This window comes from Cygnus olor, chromosome 2 (genome assembly GCF_009769625.2).
Source record: "Cygnus olor isolate bCygOlo1 chromosome 2, bCygOlo1.pri.v2, whole genome shotgun sequence".
Taxonomy (NCBI): domain Eukaryota; kingdom Metazoa; phylum Chordata; class Aves; order Anseriformes; family Anatidae; genus Cygnus; species Cygnus olor.
Window position 1 is genome coordinate 87,502,337 of NC_049170.1, and position 27,067 is coordinate 87,529,403.

Here is a 27,067-nt window from a genome sequence, read left to right on the forward strand (position 1 = left end):
AAACATAGCTTCGGAGGACTTAACTTACACTTGCTGGTTCAAGGCAGCCTAAGCATTTTAGTCTTATGGAAGCAAGCCTAAAGAAAGAGAGAGATTGTGATGAACTGAAAAAGTGTCAATAGAAAAGCTGACAGGCTGTGAAGAGTCACAGTGAGAGCAGGCTGCCATCACGGTATGCATCTTCTTCCAATACACAGATAGGAATAGCTTGTGCTGTAAGCTGAGATGTGCTTAACCTAGGGATGCAGGCACTGCTGGGGCACTCATCCAGCCACACACTGCCCACAGAAAGAAATTCCCTAAAGTGCTGACCACTGTAAGCCTCACAGAAGCTACGGCTGAAAGATGAACTGCTGAAAGGGCTTAAATGTGCTAATAAGACCTCATGTCAGAAAAGCATATTATAGCTTTATAGGTTTATGAATTGAATAGTCCACTGTGTGGGTGAAAAGATGGACCCAGATGAGGCGTGAGGAAAAAGATGGCTTGAGATACAGAAGGAAAACAATGCAGTGCTTGTTCTTATGCAGGTGGTTTGTTTTGATCGCTGTTTACCAAGATACCAAAGATCACACAACGCTTGGTCTAGAAGGGTTTTTGTCACAGGCTGTGATTAATGCATCGTCATGAGGACAAAGCACTACCACATACTGCTTGCATTAAGCTTGGAAGTACATTTGCCACCAACTTAAGCCTCAAGTCATTCTTTAGGGGATGAGAACAACATTGGAGTCGCCTTGTAAAGACCACATTGATGCCCAGTTGTCTGAGATTATGGCAAGTACTATGGCAAGGGATCACACTGGTGTTTCTTGCCCTTCTTCCCCTACTGCTTTGTTGCAAAGGCATCTTTGACTCCCCTTCAGCCCTGTGCTCACATGACCACCTTCCTAGAGAAGACCAATGCCAACTTTCTGGGGAATTTATTCTTAATAAGCACACAAGAATAAAAGTTACCAAGTGCACGGACTTAAACTTTCTCCAAGAAAGACAAAATACTTTATGCGTAACAGCCTCAGGGCTCTGGAGAACTGAGTGGGAACTGAATCTTCCACACAGCCGGGGGTCTCTGGTCACGGACACGCTCACAGTCAAAGCAATGAGTAAGGTAACGTTCACTGCCGTCTGTGGTGGGTTGTTGTCTCCATCTCAGCACTGGCAGTGATCTATGTACACGTCTCAACTGCTTGAGTGCGATGTGTGATTTTTGCCTAGGAAGATGCATTTCAACTAAGACGTAAGGCTTTCCACCAGAGCCACCAAGCGTTCACACACTCCGTCTTGCCAACTCTGTAGGAAGGGCAATCATCTCCAGCGAGGAGGCAAAACAGACAGCCAGGAAAGAGAACAGCTGAAGCTGCTGCAGGTAGCTTCACCACGGCGCAGCTAGCCATATCCCCAGCCAGAACTGCCTGCCATCTGTTCTCTTTACAATACTGCTAACTTCCACACCTCAGATAATCACTGCTCTCACATTATCATTAGGAGAGAAAGGCACTCATTTAGACAGGATTTACATGTGACTGGAGGAGACAGGCAGTTAAACAAGAAGGATAGTCCTAGTCACTCATTACCTTTGTGCTCAGAGAGAGTTCAAGTTCTTGTTTTCCAGTACAGATGCAAGCCTTTGCCATATGTTGTGCGATTATGGATAAGTCCTCAGGAGCTGCTTCCATAAAATATTTTGCTAGGAAGAGCTGTTCTCTTCCAGCTTGTTTTTCTGTGTTTCCACGTTTGGCTCCAGCTCCAGCTGGAATCCAAATGGCCTAAATCCAGGTCAGGTTTAATGTGGCAGCACCTCCCCAGTCACACTCTGGCAAAGTTTGTCTCCAGTCAGAGGCACAGATTTCGAACCTCTGTGTGCAAAGGTCTGATGTTGCTGGTCTAGAAGCTACCTGTGTTTATACAAGTCTTTCCGTGTAGTTCCCTGAGAGATGATCCAGTCCACTTTTGGGAGTTTTGAGATGGACTTTTTTTTTCCTTCTTTCCGCTAATTCTTTAAATCTAGAACTATTTGCTTTATTTAGGCGTGATCTTGACTTTAGGAGTGGAGTCTTAAGAGACAACTCTTCTACATCTATCACCAGCCTAACCTTCATCAGCAGGATGTGTTTAAGAAATGCCCTTTTTCACTCTTCTCCTGGAGAAAAGAAGGCTCCAGGGAGACCTCATTGTGGCCTTTCAGTACTTCAAGGGGTCTTATAAAAAGGATGGAGGAGGACTCTTTACTTGGGTAGATAACGATAGGACAAGTGGGAATGGTCTTAAACTAAAAGAGGGGAGATTTAGATTAGATATAAGGAAGAAATTCTTCACTCAGAGGGTGGTGAGGCACTGGCACAGGTTGCCAGAGAAGCTGTGCATCCCTGGAGGTGCTCAAGGCCAGGTTGGATGGGACCTTGGCCAACCTGGTCTGGTGGGGGGTGTCCCTGCCCATGGCAGGGGGGTTGGAGTTAGATAACCTTTAAGGTCCCTTCCAACCTGAGCCATTCTATGGTTCTAGGAGTCTATGATTCAATGGTCGGAGAATACAGAATGGAGGGAAAGTATGCTGAAGGAAGGAGAATGACCAGCACATTTTATTTTACATACTTGGCAATATGTCTTGGAACAAAATACCTTACCTGCCTTTAGCTGCTACTGAATTCTGAGTGATAATATCTCCGTTTCTCTCTTTCAACAAGACACCAATCCAAACCTATGCCTATTACTCACTGAAGCAGAAATAAAGAAAACTGCTCTGCATCTACATGCTCCAACCTGAGTGATTTACAAGCGGTTAATATTTTATACTGGCTGCTAATTTTGTTTCTTAATGTGTGCTTGGTATGTAAAATCACAGTAAATAAATCATAATTTTGATGAAATGTTAGTGTATCTTACACAATAATAGGCTCATAAACTACCTGGCGTAGTCTCCAGGTTACGTAACTGAACTCAAAGAAAAATAATTGGAATAATTAATCTACTATATAAAAAAGGAGCTTAACTCATAATTCTTCAACTGCAAACACAATGAGTATCAAGCATATTCTAAGCCTGTGACACTGCTAAGATAAAGGAAATAATTTAAATCAATGTGATTTAAATAAGGGATGGATTGCGTGACCTCTGTATACTGGACGACACTTCCTAGTCATTGAATAATCAGGTGACATCCATGTATTCAATGGGTATTTACAAAAAGTAGTTTGTTTCCACCAATCCTAGGATAGCAAGCTGTTGTGAACAGTCCAACAGCATTCTTAGATCCTCAGCTTACACTTACCTTCAGCTCACAGCTATAGCTCTGCTGGCTGCTACTGCTGCCACCCAGGAAGAGGAGCTGTGAAGCTGCAATGGCAGCATGACCAGCAGCATCCTCAACTGGCATGTGGAAGAAGTCTGGGGAAGAAGGGATCCAGAATGTGGTAGGACTCAAAGTATTTGCCATGGCTCCACCTGTTGGATTTGGAATAGGGACTGGTGGAACTGTAGGTACTCTTATAACGAGGTCGTATTCACTTCCTCATCAGGGAAAAATGGGCTGAAGTAACTTAATCGGGATTGTAGAGGTACCTTGAGTATAATGTACAGATGACAGCAGTGAGGAAAACTTCCTGTACTCACAGCTCTCAGCTACACTCTATTATATAGCATGACCTAGTTCATATTTCTCTCCATGTTTGTCCTGTTAAATACCTATTGAAATTAATGACTGAGCCATCAATATTCATATCATTTCCTATTTAGTTAAAAAGATAACCTTCCTGCTGCTTTCAAAAAGAAACTTAAGAATGGAAAAGAACAGTGCTTCTAGTTTACATTTGTTTTGTTTTCCTTCCAGTTTCCTTTCACGATTACTGTTCTAGAGCAAAAGGTCATTTTATGTGTCTTTGGATAAAACAAAATTTGATGCATCATCTCAGTAATTTCAAGACATCTTCACTACTCGTCAGAGAGGTTTCTATTGCTGAAGTAGCTACCAGTAGTCTGTAGGGACAGCATGTTTTCAAAAGACCAGTCCTCTTCTGAAACAAGTACAGTCTTACTTCTAACACGTAGTAGTGCTGAGCAGTAGAAACTGCAAGATGACAAATCAATACTTGGTGGCAAGCTGAGCTATATTAGATGTGATACTCTTAATAATGCTCAATGCTTCAGAGTACTGATCACCACTCTTCACATCAACTTTTGCATTTTATGTACCAAACGTAGGTACACTAAAAACAAATACTTAAAAGCAATCTGCAACAAACAGCCTCTATCACAAGGGTTTTGTTATAATTTTAAGAATGAGGCAGTGGGGGTTAAACTTTGTGCTAGGAACAAGCAAGACAAATCAAACGTACGTGAATATGTCCTTCCTAGTAATACAGTAAAAACAAACCAACAGGTCCAGTACCACTTGCAGAACATTATTTTAAGTTTCAAGAGTGATGAAACATCAGAGTTAGGGATGAATTTCTAAATAAAATGAAGTAATTGAAACATGTTTTTTAACGTTCAACGGCAGGATGGATAAGAACTGATGAGAAAAGGTGCCAGCAGACGTTTGCTTACCAATCTGTAATACAGTTTCTTATTTTGTAAGATGAATAAAACTGGCTTCCCTCTACCACACCCTTAGTACCTAACTCCTACTACTGGCTATGGTATTTCTCCCAAAGTTATGGGTCCTTCAAGTGATTGTTCATAAAGAGTCATTACATTAAAAACTGTTGTTCCAAAAGGGTGTGATGTATTTTTAAATTTCTGTATCCATTTAAATGGATAAGAAATCTGTTCTTGAATTAGAAAAATGTTATCCAAAGGAACATCCACAATAAAGAAAAAGTTGCAGGAAAAAAAACAACCTATTTTTTAAAAATTATTATTATTTTTACCTTGGAAGAAAACACGTGAAGAAGCCACAGTAACAGCAAATAAGCACTTTGCTACTTAAAGTCACTTAAAGACTAGCACACACTTAAGTAATTAGTGGGCTGAACAGACCAACTTTCAACATGGCAAGTTATCTTAATGGCAAAAAAGATTTAATTTTTTTTAAAGGATGATTAAATGGTAAAAATAATCTCAGATTCATTATATCCACACACACACACACACAAAAAAAAAGGGACAATTATAAGCCTGTACAACCATGTAATCAGATTTTATATTTATTAATTAAATCCCAATTGTGTAGCTGTGTAGACAGGAAGTCTTTTATCCTTCCTGACCTCAACAGATTCCCCCCAAAAAACAAATAATGAGAGGGGTGACAATTAGTTGTGGCAACTTTGTCTCAGAGTCTTGATGGCTAGGTTTTGATTGTGTTTTCTGTCCCAGGTAGATTTTGCAAATCTTGGGGCATCCTTACCTTCAGAAAGTTTAAATGCAATTTTCTTTGTGAATTTGTTAAGTCCTGAGGTCAGAGTAAGCTGGCTGGCTGGAGCTAGAAAGGAAATCACCCAAAGCCAGGAGCGCAGCCATCAGGATGAAGAACAGAAATATCAGCACACTTTAAAAGGAGGAGGTAGAAGCAGGCATAAGAGCAACCCAGGGCAGGGATTCACGCAAAGGCTGTGTGCCCTGGGCAGGTAATCTTGAGATCAGTCGTGTAACTAGCTAAGCTGCTGATGCAGTCACAGAGAATCCTCACACTTGCATATAATCACAATAATGTATTTTATTTTTTGTCTTATCATTCATTAGCACAATACACTTTTGTAAGGCTGTGGGTTCGTTTTTTAATTTACCTTTTGCATCATAATAAACTATATTCTCAGTAGCCTGGCACAACAAAGCTCCTACCCAGCTGGTGGTCCCAGAACTGTTGACCTCAGTAATCAGCACACACGTACCCGTTCTCCAGGTATCTACGTGAATAATTATTTATAATTCCAGAATGGTGGAATTATGGAATTTGAAAGCTGGCAAGGCAGGGCCATGAAAGGAAGAAGAGTCTTTCTAGCCAGCAGTGCCAGAAAATCTTTCTGGCATGTGCAAGGCAGCAGAAAACGGGAGACCAGAGCACGATGCTCCTGCCATGGCAGCAACCAGCAAATAAAGGATTTCTGAGAGCCTGGAAAAAATCTTGTACCAGGAGCTTAACATATATAAACATGTGTTTACCTCCCCACCCGAGCAAAGGCTGGACAGTTGTGTTTTGTTATCCACAACAAACAGGACAAGGAAGGTATCACTAAATAATTAAATAACTTCTAGTACAAGCTGATTAAAAAAAAGGATCCTAGGGACAGACGCCAACATTAAATATAAATTTCCTTGGAGAAAAAGAATAGTGAAGGAATAGAAGATTACGGTAGGAGAAAAACGATTGAAACACTAAAAAAAAATCAAGGAAAGAAAGAAAGAGCACAAGAGGATGTGCACAGTGTGCATCCAGCTCGAGCTGGCTGTTTCTCTGCTGACTCAGGCCATGTGGCAGCGGTGAAACCGCTCAGGATTACAGCAGGGCCCTGCTGCTGGCTGGTGACTGCCCAAGGAGGCCTGTATCTGCACCTCAGCGGGGCACGGGAAGTTCAACAAAAGCGCCAGAAGGAAGCTTTTGTGTGAAATGTCTTCTGTTTGAGCACACGCTTTCTATTACTTTTCCACTTTCTGCTGTTATTGTTTACAAAGCTTTCCAAATGTTTTCACCACTTAATTGGTTAGTTTGAATTAATCAGTTGAATTGGTTTATTAAGGGAAATGAATATCAAAAAATTACTTGATTTCAGGACTTATACATCTAGCATTGATAATTCTGCATCTATGTTTATAATAAAGTTTGACTGCATACCCCAATTAATGTTTGGTCTTTAATACTGTGTAGTACTAATTACAGTGATACAGAGATTTTCAAGCTATTTCTCTAAAATTAAGCCTTTCTGTGTCTACACTGTAATATTAAACTTCATTTATACATTATATAGAAAACCTACTGATATGGTGGTTTGTTGTTTTTTTTTAAATCAAATTTAGATCATCGTTAGGATGTTTTTAGTATTTCATATCAAGACATTGGTGACACCTTTCTAGTTTATATCTTTCAAAGGAAATATTCTCTAGTCATCATTTCTTTTTGTCCAGAGATACATTATTTTGTTTAATGTGTTTTTCCACTTCCTATGTAAATTCTTTAAAATTAGCTTGTCTTTTATACTTTTATATACAGAAAATACTACCATTTTATGGAACGTCTTAGGTGTAAATAACCATGGGGATAAATATGCACTATACTCCTCTTTCTCTCCCAAAACTTCTCTAATCGTTAGTCCACCTTTTATTACAGCACAAGCTCCCCATCTCGGTCTCAGACCTGCCACTAGCCATCACTACAGAGTGCATTTCTCCCGGTCCATTCTTTTTGCATCCCATCTCGGTCACAGCTCCTGCCGAGGAGGTCAGGCAGACAACCACAGCTGCCTAAGATACACGAAAGAAGCATTACTTTTGTATTTCTTAGCAAATATTTGTTACTAAGCATAGGAGAGCTTGCAGTAAGGACATCATCCCCAACCCCTTCTGTTTTTCCCATTAAAGCTGCAGCACCAGAACTGGGGAGGACGGCTAGGAATGCCACTTGCTGAATACACCACACAAAATCTTGGGGAGCTCAGTAATGTTAATTCTGAAGTAACATAGCCTATGGAGGGAAGGTGGAATTAAACTCCCCAAAATCTTATGGGCCAAACTAATGGACTCAGTCTAAGCAACTTTGGCGGCATTGCTGAACAAACACCTCCGTTTAATAAGTAGCACGATCGAGAATAGCAAGAGCTTTGGATCCAGTGAGAACAAGTCGGTGAATTATACAAAAAAAATCTTCCAGTGACTTTTGATCTATTGCTGGAACGGTTCCGGAATACTCAATATGCTCTCAGATTTTCACTTGCGAAAAAACCTTGCTGCTCTCCTGGAGTTTAAGAAAAGATTTCTCCTCAAAGGCACTACCTCCTCCTCTGGGGAAGATTCAAATGAGTGGGCCTGGTTAGCTTCGAAAATAGAGCAACGTCAGGAAGCCGAGGAAAGGAGAAGGAAGGAAAGAGCAAAGGGAAAAGATGAAGGACTTTTGTTTTTCAAATTTCAAAAGCCTGAGAGGGACTACTCAGTGAAATTAAACGACAGCAGATTAAAAACAGACAAAAGGAAACAGTTTTTTCCCATGATGTGTGGTTAAAACTGCAGAAAATATAATTACCACAGGAAGCACCGCAGTCAAGAGCTCAGCAAGATTCTGATGGAGTGGCAGATGTATAAGGATATCAAACATATCACGAGCAATTTAAAACTGCTGGAAGGCACATGTATTTCTTCAGGGAAAACTGTCCAACCTTTTTAAAATTGCACAAAGAAATGTGCAAATCAGAGCGAGTTACAAAGAAAAAGGTCTCTGAACGTGCAAGATAATGCACCCACAGGATGCCATTAAAGAAGTATCACCTCCTCCTAAATCCTTTGCATTTATTCTCGCTCTCTCCCTTTAAAGGAACAATATGGAAAAGGTCAGTATGAGCCCTGTTGCAATGACCAGTTCCTTTATGGGATTGCCTGAAGGGAAAAGGTGTCTGCCTGCCGCCTTTCTGGGGTGCTGGCATTTTTGGCAGCTTTCAGCCCGTCCTATGTACCTGCAAATGTATATTCACCGGGAACTGCACGCACCAGGTTCTAGGAGCTGCTGGGTTGTTTCTAATTCCCTGTATGTGGATTGTTTCTAAAAGCAGGAAGCGCCATGCGTAGTTTTTCTGAATTTTCTAAACTCCTTTATACATGACTGAGTAGTCTTAATAATGATGCTTGCAGTGTCCTAAAGAAATAGTCCTGTTATTTCACCTATCTGTATGTGCGCTCTGTCGTGTGTCAGAGCTATGACACGATCTAAGCAACTTTAGGACAGCACTACTCTGACACTGAATTTATAGCCTTCCTAAGCAAAATATTCCAGTGCATTACGATTGTTACCAATGCACCAATTCTCTTCTAGGATATCTTTTTATCAATATTAGTCTATTAGTTTACATCCTATCTACCAAACAAGAGATTCCCTTTCTCTCTGTAGCATCCTTCTATGCATTTTAAGATGTTAATGTAACCCTTTAACTCCAAGTTGCACAACGGTATTGCTCATGCCAGTGCTTGACATTACCCTAGCAATCAGACAGATACTGGGTATAAAAGGAAAAGAATTTTCTGAAACATAAGGAATGTCACAAAGCCAAGTTCGGCAAGCCTGGCTCAGAGCTCTGACATGATACCAAAAACCCTCTCTTTGGGTTATACACTTTCCAGCTTCTTGCTCCTGCTATGACTTGCACTGCCTCCAATTTTAAGATCAGACAAGTCCCATGTCCTCTCTTCTTACAGCCCGCTCAGTGATTGCAAACTTTCCACCTTATCTTTGCTCAAACCACTTCAAAACTCTGCTTCATACCCAGCCTTATAGATATTGGCTACATCACTATTTCACTAACTGGGAGGTATATCCTTTACAGAGACCCAATGATAGGTTATGTAATACTGGAGTGACACCTTTGACTGGAAAACCAATGGAAAAAAAAAAAAAAAAAAAAAGGATGTGTTGCCATTAATCCTCACATTAGTAGTCTGCTTAGAGAAACATTCCAATTTTCTGCCTTTGAAACTGCTAAGAATAATATCAGGAGTAAAGTAATATCTCTGATATAATACAAGAAAAAATAACAACAATAAATTACATTTGAATCCCTATAACCAACCAATTCCTCTATTATTTGCCAAAAACGTACAACCAAGAAGGGTAGGACAAAAAACTATTACACCTTCACAAAGCTCAGCAAACTTGCCATGAATTTTAAAAATAAAGGTTCCTTTCTAAAGCAAATGGGAAAAAATGGTTAGTATTAATGTTTAAGAGCAGTCCTTTAAGTGTACTACACCTTTGCCAGTTCTGACAGAGAAACTAACATTAAAATCCCAATTTGCTTTTCAAGTAAGGGCTATTTACCCTACAATCTCTTCTCATTTATTTCTTAGGCGGAGATACAATCCGCACATGATCAAGAAAGTGAAAAAGTTACAACAAAATTGTTGTATTCAAAATGTTTTCTGCAGGAAAGATATCTTTGCCACGAGATGAGATGAAACGTAACCCACAGGAAGATTGAGTGGTGAGATGGGGAGACACTCCTCTGAGTACTGCTGGAGTTCTGCATACTGTGTACAAGCCCATACATTGTCATGTATGGGCAATGCTCTTAGTCGAGCTGACTAACATGACTGTGATTAGGATGCACTGAAAGTAAATTGAGATTGCTGCATTGGTTGGACTAATTTTTTTCCACTTACAAGTGATGGTATTACAAAATATTGTTTACTATTACACTTTTGCTTATTATGCAATGTATGATCTCAGATATGTGATGAAAAACATATCGCTTTTGGTGCCCAAGAGAAACAGAGACAACTTTTTCATGTATGTTGGAAGGAAAAGGGTAAGAACCATACCCTAAAGTGAGAATATAGGAAGGATTGAAGCATCAGGGAAATTTCTCAGACATACATGTCTGCTGACACTTTATAACAACCTTAAACAACCTTTAGCAGTCTTCTTTCCACTACAGTGTAACAACTCACTGTACCAAACACTACTATCCATCCCCTCACATACTTGTGTCTCTGCACACTTTCCACCAAACAGAAGTCCAGCAGAAGCCAACCACTGGTAAAGAGGGAAGGGAAAATACCTCTGTACTTTTCTACACTTTTGCAAGTTTAATTTGCCAGTTTTCAAACTTCTTTAAAAACTGTCATATCTTCTACCATTCTCACAAACAAACACAAGGTTTCGGCAATCTTTTTGCTAACACTGTTTTTATAATAACTTCTAAATAGATAAACAGATGAAATTTCCACCTCCCTTGGGTCCTGCTATTTCACTCTACTAAAGTAACAGCCTGGGACAGACAGGACAGGTGACAGTCTCCATTTTACCACTGAGACAACTTTTACCCCACTGTGTGTGCAGAAAGGACATAGTTACATAATGAAAAATCCCCAGGTCACCCTCCTGGTCTCAGTAAATCTCCTCACAATAGATATTCCAGTTTCCTCATTTTACTTTCAATTTACATTAGTGGTGTGAGATGCGTACTTTGAACATCAGACTTCCAGGATGCTCTTTTCTTAAGAAACCTTTCAGCACACATCATAGTGGTATTGAATAACTTGCTTTTGCATCAAGTTTTCATTGTGGTATGTTATTTTTTTCCTTGTACCATTGACAAAAACATGTTATTCCTCTTTCCTCTTCCATTGAAGTCCCTATGAACTGTAGCTCTAAATCCATTAACTTCTTCCTCTGAGCCCTGCCAGTGCTGAAGTAACATTTGCTGTTCTACATTTTGCCGGACATGAAAGTGTGATGCCAGTGTATTGGGATAATTCCACTTCCCATGACATGAACAGGACCTCTCTGCAAAGCTAAGTTCAGTTTCACACATTGCAATAAAACCAAGCTATAGAAACAGAAGAACTGCATTTTCAAACAAAAGAGATTTGTTTTTTTGACCAAATTTGTACAGGTTAATGTAACTTGTCAGCTGGGATTCAGTTCCTATACGGCACAGGATGCCACCATGCAAAAGCATTGCTTTCCCTCCAGAAAGCTTTATTTTGTAAGCAGTACCTTCGAGTCCATTTTAGCAGTTAAAACCTGCTTCGTTTAAAATCTTTAAATTCAAAAGTTTTGGTTTTAAAATCCTTTATGAACTCCTGATCATTTCAATAAAATTGGCTTAAACCAATGTTGATTGAAACAGAAATGTCTAATCTGAGTATATTATGCTGCATTTCTAAATACTCACAAGCTTAATACTTAACAAATTATGCCGACTTGTCAGATTGGATTACTTGGTGAAAGTACAGAGGTGACTTCACTTTCTAACATGAGTAAGCTTATCCTTACCTGTTTGGAGATCTCAGTATTTTTTCAGACACTCTGGAAACATGCACTTTCAGTAGTTTCCTGATATTCTTGTTGCATTAAGAAGAGATCACAACAAGCACCTAAGGAATCGTAGTCCCAAAAAACTTCTCAGCCCTTGCCAGTAACTATCTGGTTTTCATTGCTATTGAGCTTATCCTGAACTTGTAGTTAATCATTAAGACGTGTTGCACAACGTTCATCAGCTTTACCATTCTTTCTCAATAAGGAGGAAAAAAAGGAAAGCTGCTGAACGCATTCTGCTGCCGTGCACAGGTATTTGGGGTGTGATACGTTACTTCTTACTTACCCAGGGAGCCTCAAGTGAAAATGTACGAACATGACAAAAAACAGGGGCACTGTGCTGGCCCTGAGGTGAAGCCCTCCACACCTCAACAAAAGACCCCACCGCGCTCTCAGCCAGCGCCGCCATTTTGTAGGGCGTCCCCTGCAGGAGGGTGGCGGCGAAGCCTCACCGATCTGCCCGTGTTTCACGGCAGGCGCTGCCGAGGGACGCAGCCCACCGTCGGGTGTCTCCATAAAACAAAACACCCCAAATCTCCCCATGTTTAACGTAAAACAGTGAGACCCCAGCGCCTCGGCCTCCATCGGAACCCCCGCCCGGAGCCCAGCCGCCCACGGCGGGAGCCGCGCCCGCAGCCTGCCGGCCCGGCCCGGCCTCGCCGCCCAGGAGGGGCACGGGGTGTAGGGGGGAAAGCGTTTCTTTTTTCTGGCATCGCAAGATCGAGTTCACGGCTTGTGTTTCTGTCAGAGCAGTCCCGAGTCCTCGGCATTAAAAAGCTGCCTGGGGCCGGGGAGCGTGGCTGGGGTCTGCTGAGCCACCTCCTGCCCCAGCCAGGCTGCCAGCCTTTGGGATGTGTCTCTGGGCACCCTTCAGGAGGGGGAAACCCAGCGACACCTTGGGATGTAACCAGAGTGAGCACCAGCAGCTGCTGTCCCCCTTCTCCCTCAGTGTGTAAGTGCTGGATGGCTGGGGACAGCCTCTCAGACCTGCCCCTGCACTGCAGCTCTTTGTGAGAAAAAAACACCCATGACTTCAGTAGGTTGCACCCCTCCCCACCACCTCCTATATTTTTTTCTCCTTTGCTCCCGCACAGCAGGAGGAAAAGTTGCATTTTATCCTGAAGGCTGCTGCTGTGAGAGAGGCCTTCACAACTACACAGCAGCTGAACAAAAAAGGCCGGAAATAACCATTACTGTGTAAGTTCTGGGATACCCACTCCTGCCTTTCAAGTGAGCACTATCTATTCCCACTCTAGTACTCATGTTAGAGGATGAGGTGTAAGCAAGGTGCAGTCCCCATCATTTATTAACCTGTTTTGAGGCCATACAAAATCAGCAGCTACCATTGCGCAGCATACCCTACCACAAGCAGGCTGAGGGGAAACGCTTTCCTCAGCTACTAGTGCTACCTTCAGTTGTTACTGCGTGAGTTGGCTCTCATGTGAACACGTACTGGATCAGACCAAAAAATATCTCTAGCCCCAAACCCCTTCTAAAATGTAGACATGGCCAAGTAGAGGGAAAAAAAAAAAAAGAAAAAAAAAAAAAAGAGTACTTGGCTGTCAGGTAATGATTCTTCCCCTAATGACTGCTCCTGGTACTTGGTGACACGGGGCCCACGGACTTACTGGTTGAAAGATGCTAAGTTTGTAGTTAACTTCCATCCGTGAGTTTGTGGAAGCTCTTTATGGTGATAAGCACGTCATGAACCCAGGTGAACTTTTAGCACGAGGTACTTTTTTTTTTGTTTTAATATCCAGGCAGCCAATGATGAAATTTTTATCTACTGAACTGGGCCCCTGCACATTAGGTGATGCCCTGTGACTTTTGATTGAAAAAGAAAGTAATTAAGTATTTTGCATTTTGGCTATGTTTTTACAGAAGTCTACTGTACTTCCATCAGTCACTGCTTTCTAATCTGCGGAACCATCTTTGTATATTTGATCGTTCTTATGACCAACCTGTTTGCTTTTCCTATAGCTCCTCCATGTCTACTGCATCCTAAGTCTTCCTTCCCACTCCTGCCCCAGGAGTTCCTGCTCCCTTATCCCTTCTTCAAGGACAGCAGCTTCTAGGATTCTGATTGTGAAGGTGTGCATATTAGAAAGAGGATGAAGTGCTTTCTCGGTCTTTTTCTTCTCTGTGGTGCTGTTTTATAAGGGAGATCAAAGACTTTTTCAAGCAATTTATTGCAAGTATTTTGAGACAAACATTTTAAGCCTTCGGTGTTTCTCTTCCTTGTTATTCAGCTCTTTTCACAAACCCTATACATTTTAGTGAACCCTATATATTTTAGTGAAAATTAAATGATTTCTTCTACCCTCCTATTCTGTCGTTATTCTTTTCTTCCATGACTGTGTTGTTAGGCAATTTTTCAGGAAGCTCCAATCCTCACTGCTTTCCTCATTTCTGTTTTTTGTCTTTGGACCCGATTCTGAGAGTACTGCACTAACATAAAAGCTAAGCACGTAAGAGTCACATGGAACACATGAATATCTTCCAGAAATTCAGTGGAAAAGAGAAGTGTAATGGAGGAAATCGAATGCTGAAAAAATCTAACTAAATTAAAATACTTCTAAATAGGATGTATCCAGCATTCTTTGTGAAGCAGTGAAGTTGTACATTTTCAGTATTTGACTTAGCTCTTTTAACCTTATAAAATTATTGCCAGTAGAATCATACTTTTACCTTCCTTTAGCCTTGATGGCAGTTAGACTGCTAGGAGAATGGGCAGGTTGTAGAGAACACCAATTTTGCAGGTATTTCTTTGTTTGATAACCCCAAATGGCAATTCTGTCACCTCTGGAGAATGTGTTTCAAAAGGCAGACAAAACCTGTCTTTACTTTTAAGTAAAGTTCAAGGGAAGAGGAAGGGAAACTGACTTTCTACAGAATTGGTGATCAGTGCTGGGGCACCTTAATACTACGTTCCTCATCACAACCAAACCACAAAGTAGGCAATACTGCCCAAGAGCAATTCTTCTTCCTACTTCATTTCCCTTCCCTATTTAGCTCTTACGAGCTGTTTTTCTTAGGAAGAGCTACACTTCTGCCTGCAGCTGACCTGAGCATTAGAGTCCGTAAATGCAGGCTGTGCTTTGACTCAGAGCTAGCAGCTGTGTTTATACTTTTGCTTTCCTGTTAAACATTTGTGGCACCAGAACCCTACAGCCAACAGATGGAAAACACCTGATTAAAGCAAAGCATTCAACCTGGGTAACCAAGAAGTGTCATAAGACGCTGTTAGGCGCAGCTTAGTGTCTTGTGATAAACCAATCTTCCTTGTAAAAACATCTGCTTGTATCTGTGCAAAATGATGAGCAATTAGAGCAGAATGTCTGCAGGCTAAGAGCTTGCAATGTGAGTGTTATACAAACTAATTTATTTTGAAGTCTCAGATGTGACTAATCACAATATCTAATGAAAATCATATAGCTCTTGGACATAGTTGTGGTTATATTAAGTTTTCAAATCCTAACTAAATTGTGCTCAAAGTTAAGGAAGGAAGACATGGTATTTAGGATGCAGAAGCAACCCAAACTAAGGCAATGTGGATATTTCAAAGGAAGGCATCTCTTTTCTCCATCTGCTGTCACCGTTGCAGAATTTCCCAGGATGTTAGACAATCAATGCCTGAGACACAATGCAATATACAAGGTGGACATCAACAAACCAGATTAAAGCATCCCTAAATTAGCAGTAACATAAATTGGAGGTTGTCTGTAGTTCAACTTGAAGAAAAATGTCTTCTCTGGTGCTATTTTTCTCATCTGGTTTTGCAGGTACAGGCTGAAGCAACCATCTGGTGTTACAACAAACCCAGCTTTAGGGTTCTGTGTATCAAGATAAAAGAGCTGCAGGTACAGTCTGCAAAACACTAGTCCAATTCAAATTTACTCATAAGTTCAAATGTGTTTTGGCAGATGAAATGAATGCTAGAAGGCTTCCTGTGGGATCAGACATTGTCTGAGCATGTCACTGTTGTCCTGCAATTAATGTAAAACCAGCACAAGCCTTCTACCAGGCACAACAATTAATTCAAATCTGTACCGTGTACCCATTTCTGACCCAGATTAATTTTGAACTGGTGAACGTTCTGATAGCACAGGTACCTGCTGTGAACATCTAAGGCCAGCTCTGCAGGGGTCACTGTGCAATTGCCACAGTTGTGAGCAGTTTGGACAAATATGCAGATGCTGCTGCCCTGCCATTAGGCAGGCTCAGCAACACATATTGACCATGCTCTTCCCCCCCTCCCCCCTTTTTTTTTGGTAGAATTATATTGACTTTTTATGATGGCAGAGGGGGACAGTTTCACTGTTAGCACAGCTTCCTTTAGCTAAGCGAGGAATAGGCATCTTCAAACCTTTCTGTAGGCAATTACTCCCCTTCGTCCAACTCAATGATGAAGTTTCTTTAGCTGCTAACAGGATAGTGAGCTCTATGTGCTTTAACATGCATCTCCAGATAGAGAAAATTTGGGGACTATCAAAAAACAAAACAACTACTCTTGTGCTGATGAATGAATTTCATACTGCTAATATATAACTCACACCCCAGTGCAACACAAACTCATGTGTAGTCACACTGCATGCTGAAGCCAAAGCATGACTAACACTTCAAGTGGAATGCATTTGCTGGCTTCCATGGGTTAGCAAAACAGAAACAGGAGAGATTGTGTCCAACAAGCAAGTGAGGCATTTCCAACCATCTATTACTCTAATAAGCAGAACCACCACCAAACTCCTTTCCAGCAGAGTGGCAGGAGTTTATGCAAAAACATATTTTGTGCAGATGTGCTTTTCAACCCGCGTGCTGATGGGCCACTCGAATACAAGGCTTATGGGAGCAAATAACACTGAGAAGTGTCCTGATCCAGCAGCTATCATGCCAATGGAGTGCTTTATCCAGAGCATAGATTTGCAGTGAGTTGTAGTTGTGTTTTATAAGCCAAAAGATGCTAGTGCTCTATTTCCTAATTTGATTCCAGCAACGTTTCCCAAATGAATATCGTAAATATCACAGCAGAATATCCGACACAATCTCCCTCAAGCAAAAGAGGTGAACAACTTCTTCTTCAAATATAGGACAAACTGTCCTAATAGGAATCATAAGACAGAGCAGCTGGAATGGAGGTATTTCGTGGATTCTGTTTTCCTTTTAACTCTTCTTAAACAATGTTTAATATGGTAACTCACCCCAAATAACCCAGAATTAAGGCGAGAGATATGCTGTGTACAGAGATACACCCAACAGAAGACATTCATTCCAATGTAAAATGAATAGCATTGTATTAACGTTTATTTCTAATTACAAGAAACAGAATATCAGTCCCTTATTTGTACAAAAATACCTGAAAGATTACAATTAGGTTCACAAGCCAAAAAGCTATTTACAGTATGAAGCAAAGCATATTGAATAAAGGTTTTGTCTCTTAAGTTAATACCTTTTGCATTCCCTGAAACTTTAAACTTTATTCCATTTTACAGTCACTAAATCTTGCATTGTGACAATATAATTTACGATAAGCAAGTCTTGCCACTGGAAAGGTGCATTGATTGGTCAAACTGTCAGGTATTTAGTGCAGAAAAGATAAGACAAAACATCTAAACTGAGGCACGTGTTTCTTCAAGATTAATTAACAAATAAAAAGTTTTTTTTGTACTTTTAACACCTATCGTAACATAACTTAACTAGTAACCTCATTACCAAAATGGTTTGGCATTTTCCTTCTCAACATATTCAAGATTGCTACATGAAGTATTTATTTAGAAAATAAAATCACAGGCAAAAAGATAAAAATTCAACAGGCTCCAAAACAACCCTGAGCATCCCCTTTACATTCATGTCATTTAAATACAAAAATAAGAGTCAAATGTCCTTCAGTCCTTGGTATTCTGAGCTGGCAGCCAGCTGAATCTGTTGGAAAACTAAGGTGGCATTGACTGTTTTCCAGCAGAAAGAAGACAAAGCAGTGATCTGCTTAAGTAAGATTGTTGCCACTTTGAAGGTGGTCACTTTCTCAAAACAGCTCACTTTAGCTGGGAAAAGTACAAAATACTAAGTCAACCATCTACATACAAAAATCATGATTCATAGTCAAACTTTTATTCTCAATTTAAATAAGATGCAAGTTTTTTGTTTTTTTTATAAATATGAAACACTGCAAATACTATCCGCCTACTGGGAAAAATGCATGGCCGTCACTAGCTATGTAAACAGAAAAACTTAAAACTACAGCATAAATGGTCTTATTAAACTGGTAATGTAGTCAATACAAGTATCTTTTTTCTCCTAATAGGGGCCAAATAGAAGCATGCAAAGTGAAGTCAGACTTAAGTTAGCTTAATTTCAAGGTTTTAAAATACATTGTCTAGAAAGCAGGAACACTCATTTCACTATGTACAATTAAAAAAAAAGGCTTCTACTAAAAACAAAATCAAGTTTCTTCATTTTTATATCTAGACATTAAATGGAAAAAAAATACTAAATGTGTTCTGTAAACTAAAATACAGTGTTTCTATACCATTGACATAGTTATAAGCTGATATGGACGACTCAGGCAGGTTATGGTTTGTCTTAAGCTATTCTCAACACTACATGAAGACCTAAAGGTGTGGAATTTTTTTCCTTCTCTACCCTTTCAGATGGCTAAGATTTCAAACCCAGTGGCAAACATCAGTAAGGATGGCAAACTAGTCTGCATAAATTATTTACCATCTCAAGAATGCTCCGTTCTGCACTATGTTCTGAAAGTTCCCAGGGCGAAGTATTTCTCGCTATGGATAAACGCATGAAGTGTTGGAAAGTTAATCCAGTAACAGTTCCTGCACCGACCGTGTTGCTCAAAGAATATTTGCAGTTGGAGGATTAACATGGGACTCATTTAATTTTAGTACTGATTTATCATCAGAAAGAATTATTGTGTAAACATTAAATAATTGATTTAAACATTAACAATAAAGTACTTCTGATGACAAACCAGCACCAGAGCAGGAGACGTGCTTGTCTGCAGTAGGTACTGGTGTGCATTAGTGTGTACGACACAGGAATTACCAGTTACCTTGATGGATGATATTGCCAGCAGCTAGTTCACAAATGCCAGTCACAATTAAATGAGCTTCCATTCCCAGTACGTTCTTTCTCACCATGTAAACTTTCATGGCCCTACAGAAAGCAGAAGGGGTATAGTTCTTTTTATGCCCTGTCCCCCAAGAGAGCTTTGTTTCACTGTAGCTTTACAATGTGGAAAGAGCTCTTTGAAACAGTCTGAAAATTCAAGGAGCTATAAAGCTAAAAACACTGCTTTTTTTGTTTGTTTGTTTGTTTGTTTGTCATACTAAGACTACCCGCAGAAGAATCTTCTCACAAAAAATGGTGGTTTCAACAATTGTCATTCAGTCCTATTCTATTTAGTAACAATAAGTTTCCTCAGGAAAACAGTCAAAAGGCTGTAAAAAACAAACCACCACTTCAATAATAAAAGTTTGTGCATAGAATCTAATACAGTCTTTGCATGACTGGATGCCACTAATATGCCATCAACATACTACAGCCATAATGCTACAAGTCAACAGTTCTAAGAGTATACATATGGTGGTATGTTCTTTTAGAATTGTATCCTCATTGCTTCTTCAAAGACATCTGCAGATCATCGAACCTCAGGTCTCCAGAGAAGTTTTGAGACACAGGCAGGCGCACGCGCGCGTGCACACACATACACACACACACTTCTTGATTTTCTTCTAGATCCTTTTAGGCTGAAGCATTCCATACATCTTAGGGTGCAGATTAATACCCAACTCCTGCATGAATTTTAAAAGCCACATCAGCTCCTAATATAGGCTGCATACAATATCCGAAACAAAGTAGGAGTGCAAAAAAAGTGATCAATACAAAAAGTAAACACACTAGTCTTAATTGTCAAGATTATTCCAGGGCAAGAGTTCTTTTCAAAGATTTCTCTTCACACTTGTTCCTGTTAAGTGGCCCAGCCAAGATAGCTTCCAGTTTTGTTTCAAATTTACTAATGGTTTTACAGACCCTCCCCCCATTTTTGGGATGCTGGGACACTCAGCAGCAACCGCTCTTAGGTGTTAGACAAACCAGTAATCTCGGTCTGTTGACACCTGTCGAATCCATCCCTTTCAGAGTCCCAAGGTGCATAATATTTTTATTTATTTTTACCAACTTACAAATCTGCCAATTCCCCAGTGTCAACATTCTCTTACAATTACTCTTCTAGCAAATCCAGTCTTCAGTGAGAGTCAGATTTGAGGTCATAAGGCCACTCGGATGCAGTGGTGTTTGAGTTTGCAGGGCAAGACTCCTTTGTTTAGTTGATAGAATTCAACAAGCTGGATTAGATCACTGAATTTGGTGTTCCCATCATCCAGACTGAAAAATATCTGTCCATCATCCTCACACTGGGGAAATAAAATGTCCTTTTCAAGTTAGCACATGAAAAGATGCAAGCAGGGCAAAAACATGAGTAACAGTCTGTGATGTGAGATAAATGATGGGCACTGCACAAACAACCTTGTGCCCAGAGTTCTGCATGAAACCAGGCACAGCGCTAGGAAAGAACTCCTCTTAACTCAACTTGAAATATTTTGTTTATAAGAATGAAAGCTGGTGGGCTGAGTAATTCTAAATTGTAGAGACAGCATCATTACATAACACAAAAATACCACAAAAATAGTTGATAGCTGTTTGCAAAATTAGCAAGCAACACAGCAGAAGAGAGTTTGTACCAATAAACAGGTCTATATGATCTTAACTTCTGCTGCTCTTTTTGGTCAAGATAAAATCAAATAGTTCTCAATATCTCAGTATAACATCATTTTAAGCTCAACATTATTGGATGACATCCAAAATAAAACTTTTTAAAGTTTCTGTAAGTTATTCTAAGTTTGCCTAAGTGATATAGAGACAAGTGTAGTTGTTGTTGCTGCAGCTGAGAATAAGCTATGTTGTATTACTTCTGTACCTAAGTGACTTAAACTAGTTTTCTAAGCAATGTTAAGATGGATTTTTATTCACATATTTGACAAATCTAAAGAAAGTTAATCCTTAATGGAAACATGCTCTTCATTACACCAGTAATTAAAAGGAGGCCTCTTCAGATACTGACAATGCTTTATGATTTGAAATTTCTTTTTTTTAATGATCAGTTTAAAAAATTATTTACTTACCGGCAGAATTTGAAAATGCTTTATTTTTTGATGATGGCATAGTGTAAGTACAAATGCCTTTGGATTGCTTTGGCTGTCCCGGAGAAGAAATAGTCTAGGAGAGAACATTTTTCAGTACACAATTAATACCACAATTCATTTCTTCATAAATAATCAGAAGTACTAAGCTATTTTGTACTATTGCCTAAGTCTTCTTCAGTTGCATTAACAGGCAATTTGCTTTCCATTTTTATACCATGACTATGCAACACTAATAGAAGAAGAAAAAGTGAAAGATACATGACAGTATTTCTTCCCGTATGTATATATCAAGCTTCTGGTTTTTAATACATGAGAATCTGTTGCCACCCTCCAGTATCTTGCATCAGTTTACAGAAATTCAGTGTTGACAAAATTACATTTAAGCTAAATGGCTCTAATTCCACAGAAATAGCTCGATACTTCCTTAAAATGACTTAAGTTAAGTAGCATCCACATTATCATGATGGGGAAAGCACACACTGATTTTCCTCTAAAACAGTCACAGTATTTTTCCCTCAGCATCATTTGAAAAGAATATACTTTAGGAAGTATAGCTAGCAATAACATACACCATGTAACTGTCATTTTTAAGTTGACCCACAAAACTGAAGTCCTAACTCAAATGGTTAAATCCATACTTTGGAAGGGGAAAAAAAAAGTAGATATTTCAGGCAGTCAAAAAATGTGTCCTTCCTTTAACATTTATGAACTGAGGAAGGAAAACCTCTTTGTGCCACAGGAAACAAGAATATACCTTTGGCATAAGGCCCAGAGTGCTAATCGCTAGCGGATTTGTGAGATGGCCAAGCATAGTAGTTGGGCAGGCCTCAAGCCCTCTTAATGGCTAACCACTAAGCCAGGAACACATTCTTCCAAGGCTGAGTTGCAAGAACAGCTTGTATTTTATGGACCCAAAAGCTTACTCTAGGTCTTCAGAACCAACAGAGAAATGTCAATACCACAAAAATGCACCATCATAACCAGGATCACTCCAATGCTAAGACATGGGCATGCTGTGCCACTGCTGGAGAGCATGCTTGGTATTTGAACATTCCTTTTTCTTCCTAGCAAGTCGAGACCTGTGGAAAAGGACTGAAGACGCTACACATCAGGATTCATCCCAGGGAGAAAGATCTTATCTGCCCTATGGACATTGCAGCTGCTCATGCAGATATTTCTAAATTATCTTTCATCTAGCTATTGCAGGTAATGCAAGGTACCATAAACTGGGGGCACAATGCAAAGCTGAGCACAACTGACCCTGCAAGTGTTTACACAACTTCCTTGGCAAGCAACAGCCTGTCTGCACAAACAAGGACTGCAAATATAGATGTACCCTCAACAACAGCTTCCAGAAGCAATCAAAGGATGGAAGCACCAACGGCATATTTACATCACTGGACATCTCACACAAACCATCAGAAGACTCCCTTCTTCCTCCCCAGTGTTCACTTTCTAGCTTCTTTTGTTCAAGAACACACATCAGGAAAACAGAGCCAAGACTCTTCTATCCCGAAAACTGTGATCCTTAGCTCAGAGCACATGGGTAATAGTGGTTCCTTTGCTGCTACTGACGGACCTCGCTACAACTGAACACTAACTGATCTTAGCCTTTCACAGTGAGTAAGCAAGCTGGCTGGAGTACAAATTTAACAGTCTCACAGGCATCAAAGACTGTATGAAAACCCACAGAAGGATGGGCTACTAGATTCCTAAGACAACAAGTCAAAACAGGCCCAAGATGGTTAAGCAGTTCTGTAGCACAAGAGAACCAGCAACTCAACCAATCATCTGTGTGCCCCTTCAGCTGTGCTCTTTTGCTTTCTTTGGCCTGCTAGCTAAAATCATTTCTCAAACAAGTCCCAGTAGCTTTAGCCCAGAAACACTGGCCAAAATACAAAACAATAAAAATCCATTGCTTGATGAATGTGCACTTGCACTCTGTCTAATGTGTTTCCTTCTTTGCAAGCTACCAATCAAAAAGATTAGTGATGCTCCTGAATCAGAAAATGCTGTGGAGAGGTTTGTCTTCTGAGAAGACAACATGGAAGTTTCTACCTTAACCCTGGCAGCAGTGAAACTCATGAACTGAAGGCAACCACGTTCTTCCCATCCTACAAGTAATGAATTATTGAATGTAGTTTAAGGATTTTCCCTAGAATAACCATAACTACTTACAAATAACTGAAAGATGAATTCTCAGAAAATACTTATATCTTATATACTTATATAATGGAACAACAAGTAGTTTATTTTAATCCCTCTAAAACAGAAATGAATATTGAGAAATTGCCATTAACTGCTCTGATATATGCAAACGAGTACAAATAGTTGATTATAAGTTTGTGTGCAAATGTCTAGGTATAGCTTTGCCCCCAAAATATTTCCTCAATGCAGATTACGGTAGTTTATTTTCAAATTCTAACATTCTCAGGTTCCCTAAAAATTGAAAAAATTAAGCGTATTCCTAATATTTTACTTTCTAGGTTAAGAGCTAGAACCCACTCCTACAAACACATCCTCCAGTCTTTTTGAAATCCAGGCAGGTTATAATGGGACTGCTCAAGAATCAGGTTACTCATTAGTGCTCACAAACCTGTAAACCCTTACAGCAGAAGTTGTGTTCTTGTTTATAGTGCTTACCATTGAAATCATAAATACTAAATAACAGGAATACCTACCCATCTACAAGCCCTTGCTGCTTAATAATCCTGTGAGATTCTTCTCTAGAGATTCTGCCGTGAAACCAATGCTGCGTCCTATGAATAACTGGAGGTGAAAAGAGGGAAAAGAGAGAATGGTTAAAAACAGTAACGTGTACCAGTTTCTTCCACACAATATTTATTTAAACATTTTAAAAGTGGGTATAGTTTTGTTGCAGAATGTGAAATATCTTTAATCCATCAATATAAAAAAATGAATCAATATGAAAAAATGAACCAGCTGTTGCATATACTTGATATTCCAAGTACACAGGCATTATCTCCATGTATTTTATGATTTGCAGACGTATGATTAGGTTAATGAGAGAAATGTCTCACAACATTGCCCTTTCACAGTATCTTGACAATGTTGGGTCTAAACAACTCTTAAAACATAATGTATGAGCTAACTAGTTAGAACCAACTCTCTTTAACTCTAGAAGCATGACAAGTACTTCAGCTTGTGCATTCATGAGTGGAGTTAACCTCAAATATTTTTATGTTTATTGTTTTATTGATTTTCAAATGGTATTTTTAAGTTTTATTCAACAGAACAAAAACACAGAATACCTGTGTTGCCTCTTAAGAATTCCAGGATATTAATATGCAATTTCCTATTACTCTATTAAACTTACAATGTCAGAGGTGCTCAGAGCTTACAGGTGTCTGTACTGTACATTACTCAATTATTATGGAATTAATGCTACTTTGAAGACTCTTGTTTTTAACATTTAAAGATTAGCAGATCACTCACTGGCTTCCCTTGTCTAAAATGAAGAACTGAATTCTGTATTTCTTTAATGGAAACATTTATGTAGTCTCAATTTTCATCAAATCTAGGTTTCAAAAGACTAAAATTTAAGAAAAGCTTGAGCATGCCTTCAAAGGAAAATAAGTTCCTTCTAGTATGTCTATATGCATAGGCATGCTAACGACATAGAAGGTACTGATAAACATAAAACATAGTATTTCATATCAAGGCATTAATACTACACAGCTGCACTCTGTCTTCATTTGAAATTATCTTTTATTTACCCACAAAGGCCTCTTACACTATGCTTACAAAACAGCAGAATTTACCTGTACTCAGTGTGGAAGGATGGAGTGGACTTTGGCTACCCAAGATGTTCATTCTTGTGCTACGTTTCTATAGAGAAAATTAATTAACGTTAAATCCACGCTAAAACCTCAACAGAAGAGAATTAGTGCACATGCAATACAGATTTAATTTACAGGAAACTGGGGGCTGGGCAAGTTTAATGCAAGGATGAGAAAAAGAACTTTGAAGGGGGCTAATCTACAAGCAGCAGCTCAGTTCAGTTGGCTTAAAACACGAGCCAGATGTTAATGATGAAAGCTCAGTATCTTAAAAAAAAAAAAAGAAAAAAAAGAAAGAAAAAGAAAGAAAAAATGACAGAAAAAAAAGAAAAGTCTGACATGTTTCTGCTCAGGCAAAACACCAGGCACTTGGTAAATCAAGCAGTATTTCCCTCCCGTACATAAAGCACTAGCTAGTGCTTCAGTGATGACTCCTATTCCCTAAGAGACGAGCATGTGGGAAAACTTGTACTGCAGCTGTCTGTCCACAAGACACTATAAACAAGTTACATCAGTTTTCATTGCAAGAGGTCCTGCCTCTTGTATATTCTGCAATTAAACTTACTGGGAGCAAGCCATTAGTCAGAGCCCCAGCCTCTTCCATGTGGGGAAGCATTTAATTTGACATATTCCTCCTCAGAGACTGGTTTTGCAAACTGGCAGTAAAGTTCTGGTGGGTCTGCTTTCCCCCTCAACTTTCCTCTGGACACTAGGGGGACAGAGAAGCAGTGGTAGAAGGTTGTTGTGAATGTGACAGTTTTGCTAAAGATGGATATTGACTTTCAGATCTGCATGCTTGCAGTGTGATTGTTTCAGGTCGGAGCTAAGCTATACTGTGACCAGCACTGCACTAGTATCATAGCACACTCTGTGTTTTGGCTCTCAACAGACACTTACTGATTACAAAAATAGAAAAGAAGAGAAGATAGCTACCCTCCAAGCATGTCCTTCTTCCAAGGCTGCACTCTGTGCTTCAGCAGGATTTTCAATAACTCTTCCTATTTGCCCCGAAAAATCCATTGCTACTAGTGAGTTTTCAGATACACTTCTCTGAAAAGGAATTTTCACTTGTTTCAAAAAACAGGGAAAGAAAAAACCAACTTGAGAGAGTTTCATTTCAAAATGTTTCGGTTTCAGAAGACTTTCCAAAGCTATCCTTTCACAGCATGGAAAACAGCTATTCTTTTTTTTTTTTTTTTTTTTCCTTGAAAAACATTCACAGACACAAAATATATGGCTTTTCTTTTTAGGCAGGGGAGGGAGAGGATCCAAAGTCTGAGAATAAAGTTGCCCACTTGCCCTATTACTATACTCCAGTCATTTTCAGGGCCAGTTGGGATCCAAATATAGAATCTTCAGTTTTAGATAGCTAACAGTCAGTTTTTGGCCCAACACATTTCATGAGATTTAAGAGTGAGTTTTGCCAGACCTAAGCTGGCTTCTGCAGGGACAGCCAGATGTCTCTGTGCTGTACATCTCAAAGTGCCTGGCATATCCAAGATTTTTCAATCATGTGGATAATGTAAGCCTAAGATAAGTGGAGAGCCAGATACATAAACTGTACTTAGACAGAACGTGAACTTTACATTGATTTGCTACATAATGCTGAATTTACATTTCTTAGTGTAAAATTTTCCACTTTTAAAATGCAAGAGCAAACACATCTTTTCAAACAGTATACATTAATGAAGCAAAGTTCATTACTTACTACTGGAGTGGCAAAGTGTGGAAGCATGGCTTTTCTCTGCTGCGGAATTCTGTAATTCTGATAGAGTAGCATTCCATACTGCCAACAGAAATGCAAATAAACTGTTATTCAAAGGTATACCCTAGGTAAAAAATCTGTAGCGATTCCATAACACCACTTACATCAGAGCAAGGTGCTCTCGGTTTATTTTCATGATCTGAAGCTGTCCCAAAGCAATTTGCATTGAGTCATGGTGATTGGCAGGTGGCAATAGAGCAGTAAATATGCACAAAACCTTTATTTAAGAGACAGCACTTTTACAAGCCTGAGCAAAATACACAGCTCATTTCTGGCACTCTCAACTGTCAACATGTAATCCTTACACAATACAAGCTTTTACTCAAGGTACAAATAA

The 27,067-nt window shown here is 39.6% G+C and overlaps 2 protein-coding genes across 7 annotated transcripts in view; both read right to left on the minus strand.

Moving 5' to 3' along the window:
• The window catches only part of DDC (dopa decarboxylase), a 72,220-nt gene extending 59,191 nt beyond the window's left edge, over positions 1-13,029 (minus strand). The window contains exon 1 of the mRNA XM_040548513.1: positions 12,237-13,029. The gene's annotated coding sequence lies outside the window, so the exon portion shown is untranslated. The remainder of the gene's footprint in view (positions 1-12,236) is intronic.
• A 4,206-nt stretch (positions 13,030-17,235) lies between these two features.
• The window catches only part of GRB10 (growth factor receptor bound protein 10), a 150,588-nt gene continuing 140,756 nt past the window's right edge, over positions 17,236-27,067 (minus strand). For all 6 annotated transcript variants that reach the window (XM_040548522.1, XM_040548521.1, XM_040548517.1 and 3 more), the window contains 6 exons: positions 26,674-26,751; positions 25,899-26,015; positions 24,948-25,014; positions 23,847-23,934; positions 21,145-21,238; positions 17,236-20,376 (listed from right to left, as the gene is read on the minus strand). In XM_040548522.1, the coding sequence (XP_040404456.1) occupies positions 20,230-20,376; positions 21,145-21,238; positions 23,847-23,934; positions 24,948-25,014; positions 25,899-26,015; positions 26,674-26,751 (591 nt within the window). In that variant the 3' untranslated portion in view covers positions 17,236-20,229. The remainder of the gene's footprint in view (positions 20,377-21,144; positions 21,239-23,846; positions 23,935-24,947; positions 25,015-25,898; positions 26,016-26,673; positions 26,752-27,067) is intronic.